The following is a 7,500-nucleotide window of genomic DNA, read 5'->3' as shown; positions in this document are numbered from 1 at the left end:
AGTGCAGAAAGTGTCTGCAACAACCCCCAACACCAACACTAACACCAACACCAAACCAACCCGGCCCAAACCACGCCACACATATCTCTGCAGCCTCGGTCCACGCCATTCATTCACATCACATCATCATCGCTGCCTGACCAAAAAGTGACTTGGCTGAGTCCCCAAGCTAACACGTCATTTTTTTTTTTTCATTCGTCTCTCTCCAGCCAGCCAAATCCCCGGCACCTGCAGACCTAGCCGCACCCGCAGCACACACAAACACAGAGCGAACCAAACAAACACAAACCACCAGCGAGCGAGCAAGCCGCCCTTACGTACATACACACATACACACATACACACATACATACATCCATCTTCCTTCCTTGGTTCAGCACCAGCAACACCAGCAGCATGGCTGATCAGCAGAAGAACAACACGGAGCCGCCAAAGTGCGCCGGTGGCTGCGGCTTCTTCGGTGTGTAACCCACGGGGCGGTGTCGTCAAATCTTGTTTGTGTGTGCATGTATGTCAATATGGTTCATTCGTGACACACACACGCGCACAATCAGAGTCCCTCCTTGTTGAGCGTGCATGCATCCACATCTATCCACAAGTATCCACCCACATTGCATCCACACGACCCCATCATCCAATCTCACCCCCCTCCCCCAACAACAATATCAACGATCATCTTTCTTTTTTGTTCAGGCAACCCTGCGTCTGAGAACTTTTGCAGCAAGTGCTACCGCGACCGTTACGGGCCAGACGCCTTTTTGGGCAAGCCCCTCACATCCCCGTCAGCAACCACACTTCCATCCTCGTCGTCCGCCTCCGCACCCACAGCAACCGCCTCCAGCGCGAGTCGAAGCAACATAGACATGGGTATGATGGACACGTCATCATCAACTTCGTCCATGTCACCCTTGGCGCCACAGCCACACGCGCCCGCACAGCCCGCCACGCAAGACGAGCAACACGCTGCCGCAGAAAAGGCGTCAGACTCTGTCACAGCGACACCAAGCAAGAAGTCCAAGAAGAAGAAGAAGAACCGCTGCCACGTCTGCAACACCAAGCTCGGCATGCTCGGTAAGTGTCTGTGTGCCTGTCCGTGTGTGTGTGTGTGTGTGTGTGTGTGTGTGTGTGTGTGTGTGTGTGTGTGTGTGTGTGTGTGTGTGTGTGTCTATGGATGTATGAGTTTGACAAACACAACTCGCCACACCTCCTCACCACGCAACACCTGTCTTCTCACACCTTGTCTTCCCCCCCCCTTCTCTCTCTCTCTCTCTATCAGGGTTTGAGTGCAAGTGCGACGGCATGTTCTGCAGCAAGCACCGCTTGCCAGATGATCACGAGTGCACCTTTGACTTCAAGTCGTTTGACAGGAACAAGATTGCCCAGGCAAACCAGGCTGTCACCCCAGAGAAGCTCAACCGCCTGTAAAGGCTGGCTGTGAAGCGATGTGTTGGTGGTGATCATGGGTGGTGGCGGTACCCGTGGTGGTGGTGGTGGTTCCTCACAACCACCACTTCTTCAAGACCACCGCTTTGTTGCTCCCACCACATCCTCCTTCCCCCCACCTCCTCCTTTTCTCCTTCCTTCCTCTTCCTTCTTTCTTTCTTCCTTCCTTCTCTCGGCGTTTCCACGCAACAGGACTCGCTCGTTGTCTGGTTGACAAGCGCGAGAGAACTTAGGCATGCAGGGAAAGACTGAACGGATGGCTGTGAGCGAGTGAGTGAGTTTTGACTTTGCGGGTATATGTGACGAGCGCTCTGCTGACCCCAAACAAGCAAGAAGTGTGTTGCCTTCTGTTGCCTTCCTTTCTGGTTTCCTGTTTTTTTTTGTTTGTTTGTTCGTTTTGATGATGATGATGATGATGATGTATTGGTTGTGTCTGTGCATCTGTGCACTCCACCATGCAAGTGTGCAGACCACAACACAAAAACCAAGAAGCAATTAAACGACGCAATTCCAACGTTTGCAAGCAACGTAGTGTTGTAATGTAATGTAACATGAACAGGGATGGCTGCAGCGTCGCGTGGTGTCGCGTGGTGTCGGGTGCAAGGTGGCACTACTTGTTCAACACCGGCTACGCGTCTGGTCGCACATCCATGGTGGCTGCAAAGGTTTGGAGAGTCATGTGGGAGGAGGGTGGTGGTGGGACGTGGTGGGACGTGGTGGGTGAGTTGTCGTGAGTTGACTCCCAGCACACAAGCAGCAAGCAAGCAAGCAAGCAAGCAAGCAAGCAACTGGAGTGAAGTCATCAACCTACTTGCGCCACTGTCCGCTTCGCTCGCTGCCGTCATGGTGGTGGTGCTGGTGGCGGGTTTGCTGGGCCCTGGCGCGTGCGGATGTGTTGATGGGGTTGATGATGATGACGCTTCAAACTCAATGGCAATCTTGACGCTCCGCTCAATCTGGGACGTCCCGGCCTGGACCTGCGATGTGGGTGTGGGTGTGGGTGTGGGTGTGGGTGTCAGTGAGACATTACTGACTTTGGAAGCGGGAAACAAGACACAGGAAACGAGACACAAGAAACAAGTACACATGCGCGCGCGCACACACACACACACACGCATACACGTACGCATACACACACACGCATACACACACACGCATACACACACACACACACGTGCACATGCACACACACACACACACGCTCACACACAGAATATCACTGACCTGCTGCAAGGAGAGGAGGGAGAGACCTGGCTTTGATTCGTACGGCTGCGCCATTTCCCGAAGAAATCGCTTGGCAAGCTTCACCGCCTGGGGTGTCGTGCATGCATGCAGGCAATACACAAAAGAAAATGTGAACACAATGCACATTTGTGGCACGGTTGCACGGTGAGAGTGAGTGAGGGAGGGAGGGCACAGCGTCATCATGCACATGATGAGATGAGCTGTTGGAAAGCATGCGCCATGAAGGTTCGTCTCACGCACGTCGTCGGTGGACAGGTTCGTGTGTCCGGGTGTGATGTATTTCTGAATCCACTTGGGCAACTTCCCTTTCTTGTCCTCACTTGCGTAACGCTGATGACCAATGTCAGCAACAGCAGGGCGTGGCAGCATGAGTAACAACACCAGACCAAAACACAAAGCAACAGTGTTAGGGGGCAACGGTGAACCAGTGAGACAGGCAGACGGACAGAGAGACACAGGGACGAACAGAGAGACAGACAAACAAACATAGACACACACACACACAAGCACACAAACACACACATACACACACAAGCACACACACACACACAAAGCACAAGCACACAAGCACACAAGCACAGGACCGAAATCAACACTACTGCGTGCACACGGTATGGGGCCATGGAACGTACCGAGTCGGCAAAGCACATGATGCCGTAATCGGATTTACCGCGTATGGCGCGGCCAACACACTGAGGGACAAACAGGGAGTGTGAGATGGGCTCAGGTGGTGCTCTGCATTCAACACACGTTGTGGATCGTGCACCAGAACTTGGGTTTCAACTCACATCGCAGCATGCACACAAACAGGCACACACACACATATATATGAGCGCATGCACTGACTTGAGCTGCGTGTCGCATGGCGTCAAAGGTGAGGAACGCCCCTTCCTTGATTTGGAAATTGTCGGTCAAAAACTCCAATCGCGCCTTCAAAATGCGGCTCTGTACAAAGCACCGCATGGTAGAGTGTTGAGTCGGCACAAAGCACAAACATGCGTACGCACGCAAATGACAATGGCAATCGGCCTTGAACCGAAGAAGCTCAAACACACGCAAACACGCAAACACACACACACACACACACACGCATGCACACACACACGCATGCACACACACACGCACACACACACACACACACACACACACACATACGCCAACCTGAGTGTAGACATATGGGATGCCGAACATAAGGACGGCCCGGCCAAGATGGTGATCAAAGTCAATTCCTTCCGACACTTTTCCCCGCGCGACGGACAGCAGAATGGCACCACGCCCATTCTCGCACGCCTGTAGCATGTTATGCGTGCGTGTGTGTACATGAGATTGTGAGTGAGTGAGTGAGTGAGTGAGATTGTGAGATTGTGAGATTGTGAGTGAGTGTGTATGTGTGTGTGTGTGTCACTGAGAAGCAAGTCTGCATGCCGCTGGAAACATCGCAAACACAAATGCATTCACACACACACACATGTACGAAATACGCATTAGCACGCACCCTCTGGTAGTTGTCGAGAGCGATGCTCGTCTCCACCACATCCTGCGTCTCAGCAAACACTGCGGGCAACATGGAACCACCAGACCGGTGAGAGGGGGGCACGTCAGCAGCAGTGTGTGCACCGCATACACACACACACACACACGCACACACACACACACACACACACACAATGTGCTATTGATTGGATGTGAGCGGCAACCACGTGCAGCCGTGCTCACCCAATTTCTTCTGCTTGATCTTGTCCATGATGCCTTGGTCGTGCCACGTCGTTACCATGCTCTCCAGATACTCATAGCTGAACCGCCACCATGAAATGGTCGTGTGTGTGTGTGTGTGCGCGCGCGCGACGAACATGGTCAATGTGCGTCATCCAAGGTTGTGTATCGTGTGGGCATCAGCATCAGTGGCACGTGCGCGCGGCCATATGCACACGAGCGGATGCCCAGTCTCACCTGACGAAGAAGCAGACAATTCCGTCGGGTACAACGCCTGCGCCATGAACATAAACAGCAGGGCAGATGTGGTTGTAACAGGCATGGGTGCGCGTAAGCGAATGAATGGGTAGGTGTGTGTGTGTGTGTGTGTGTGTGTGTGTGTGTGTGTGTGTGTGTGTGTGTGTGTGTGTGTGTGTGTGTGTGTGTGTGTGTGTGTGTGTGAGCACTGCAATTGCATTGGTGTTGAAGGGGGTGCGAGGGAGCCATGGACTGGGTGACCCCTGCACAGCACACATACACATACACACACACACATACACACACATACATACATACAACACACACACACGTACGGGCCATGTCGAGGAGGAGGTGGCCGTAGTTTCGCTTCACGCTGTTGTCCTCTCGCGACTCGTACCTGAAGCAAGGAATGTGGGCGAGGAGCAGAGTGTGAGGTTCGGGCGCTGCGGGCTGAAGTGGATGTGGAAGTCTTGAAACGCGAAGGCACATAACTACATATGCACACACACGCACACACACACACGCACACACACACACACACACACACACACACACACACACACACACACGCACACACACACACACGCACACACACACATGTGGGCGCACCGGGAGGAAATCTTTGCCTGGTCCGAGCCGCAGGTGACAATCTGTCCACGAGCGAATGGAAAATGACACATGAGCGACATGGAATGGAATGGAAGCTTGCAGCGTGGAAGCGGAGACAGGAGGCACGACGGAAGAACAAAACACAATGCAAGCACACGCACAAACGAAACCGGCGGCACGAAAACAGCCAAGTCAACACAGACACAACAGGCAAGACAGGGTGTGCACTCGCGCACCATGGGCAGGAGGGAGGTTCTGCTGAGGGTCATGTCAAAGGTGCAGACGGTCACGGGCCGAAAGTTCAGAATCTTCGGATACATTTCCAGCGGCGACAGCGTCCCTGACACACACACACACACAAAGCAGAAGTGAACGTGAACTTGGCGGTTGGCTGCATAAAGATGGGGAGTTGTACGCTTATATGCACACATGAGGTTGCCAGTCTGCTTCCATGCATTCGTGTGTGTGTGTGTGTGTGTGTGTGTGTGTGTGTGTGTGTGTGTGTGTGTGTGTGTGTGTGCACCTGATGTGATGACGACGGACTGGAAGCGCTCAAAGACGGGACGAATGGCGAGCGACGCGTCCATGCAGCTGTTGAGAGCAGCGGCGCCAACACATATGAGCTGTTCATCATGGCGCAAACTGTTGCACATCACTCCCCATGCAAACCGCATTGCGTTATCAGAGCACACACACAGAGCACACAGAGCACACACACACACACACACACACACACACACACACATACACACACACACACACACAGCATAAGGCACAGCAGGCGAAACAAAGCGAGTGGGCTGCGAGGACTGCACCTGAAGTGGAGGACGGGGTCGCGGATTGTGGGCGCGCGGTCGTCAAACGGTTCAATGATCAGACTGAACCCTGACATGAGGGCGGGAGAGGTGGTGGGAATGGGGATTGGCATGCGGAGAGGGGTGCTCGGTCACGCATCAACATCACGACTCGATACTGAAGCCATTCATACATGCACACGCACACACATGTGCAGGCACGAGCCGAGGTGATTGCGTGTACCGTCTGTGTATGTTGCGACGAGCGTTGCAAACGTCGCCACGCGCATGAGGGACGAAAAGTCGTCGTAGTCTGTCAGCTCCAGCGTCTGTTGTCGAGGGATGAGGTGAAGATGAAGGGATAAGGGGGTGGGCGATGTTGCGCGACTCACGAGTAAGAAAACACCCACCCACCCACACACACATACATACATACATACATACATACATACATACATACATACATACATACATACATACATACATACATACATACATACATACATACATACATACATACATACACAACACCTGCAACAAAGATGAGAGGCGTTCGCTGGCGAATCTGAGCGGCTTGCGGTCGATTGCAGCGTCAATGGACACCTGGTCCAGAAATACGGCCGGGGGCTCGTTCACCACGTGGTTCACATCCAGCCGTTTCTGCAATACACAGCGATGGCGGTGATGGTGAAGAGGATGGTGGCAGTGGTGGGGTGAGTTGGTTGGTCACTCGTGATTGCAGTTCGGGCATGCAGTATGCACTCATTGACAAAGAGCAGTTATGACATACACGCAACCACCAACACAACCAACAACACCACCACCACCATCACCACCACCACCAGAACCACCGCCACCACCACAACGCGACGGTGCCGGCACCTTGAGATATTCGACGAAACGCTTCAGGAAAGAGACAAAGTGTTCCGCCTTGCGAATGTTTCCCGGCACCGCCTCCTCCACAACCTGCAGCGGACGCACAGTCCACACGCGTGCCGTGTCATGTCGCGTCGTTTGGGCATGCGTTGAAACAGCGTTTGCACAAATCATTCACACGGAGATACACACACACATACATACACATACATACACGCACACACACACAGACGAGTTTGGCACTGACGTGTGACGGCAGGACCGGGTTTGCCATGACGGCGTCGGTTGCGTTGAGCTCTCGCGTCGTCTGCAGCCCTGAGCAGCTCACGCGGTCGGACATCGAGGGGGGGGGGGGCACGTGTGAATGCAGTCGAAACCAACAGGGTAGATGGTTCGCACGGATTGATTTTGGGGACCGATGATGATGGGCAGACAAGTGCATGCATCTACACAAGTACTTGGGCAAAAACAACACCCACCCACACCCACACCCACACCCACACCCACACCCACACCCACACCCACACCCACACCCACACCCACACCCACACCCACCCACACACCCACCCACACCCACACC

At 53.7% G+C, this 7,500-nt stretch overlaps 2 protein-coding genes across 2 annotated transcripts in view; one reads left to right on the top strand and one right to left on the bottom strand.

Moving 5' to 3' along the window:
• Positions 1-1,957, top strand: part of PTSG_07008 (uncharacterized protein) — a 2,141-nt gene extending 184 nt beyond the window's left edge. The window contains exons 1-3 of the mRNA XM_004992361.1: positions 1-460; positions 694-1,071; positions 1,277-1,957. The exon at positions 1-460 is cut by the window's left edge and continues 184 nt beyond it. Of these exons, the coding sequence (XP_004992418.1) occupies positions 397-460; positions 694-1,071; positions 1,277-1,425 (591 nt within the window). The 5' untranslated portion in view covers positions 1-396 and the 3' untranslated portion in view covers positions 1,426-1,957. The remainder of the gene's footprint in view (positions 461-693; positions 1,072-1,276) is intronic.
• A 114-nt stretch (positions 1,958-2,071) lies between these two features.
• Positions 2,072-7,260, bottom strand: PTSG_12522 (TFIIH basal transcription factor complex helicase XPD subunit; the record flags this gene model as incomplete). The annotated part of the gene is made up of 19 exons (XM_004992360.1): positions 2,072-2,100; positions 2,255-2,420; positions 2,668-2,754; positions 2,929-3,018; positions 3,321-3,380; positions 3,535-3,633; positions 3,850-3,978; positions 4,184-4,242; positions 4,405-4,481; positions 4,639-4,675; positions 4,974-5,038; positions 5,251-5,291; positions 5,487-5,590; positions 5,774-5,841; positions 6,066-6,135; positions 6,289-6,373; positions 6,576-6,704; positions 6,927-7,010; positions 7,168-7,260. 19 exons carry the CDS (start codon positions 7,258-7,260, stop codon positions 2,072-2,074), a joined length of 1,572 nt encoding a protein of 523 aa, XP_004992417.1.
• Between the last annotated feature and the right edge of the window lie 240 nt (positions 7,261-7,500).

The sequence above is a fragment of the Salpingoeca rosetta genome, assembly GCF_000188695.1.
Source record: "Salpingoeca rosetta unplaced genomic scaffold supercont1.16, whole genome shotgun sequence".
NCBI lineage: Eukaryota > Choanoflagellata > Craspedida > Salpingoecidae > Salpingoeca > Salpingoeca rosetta.
Note: the sequence above shows the minus strand (reverse complement) of the source record. Positions and strands in the feature narration are given on the sequence as shown.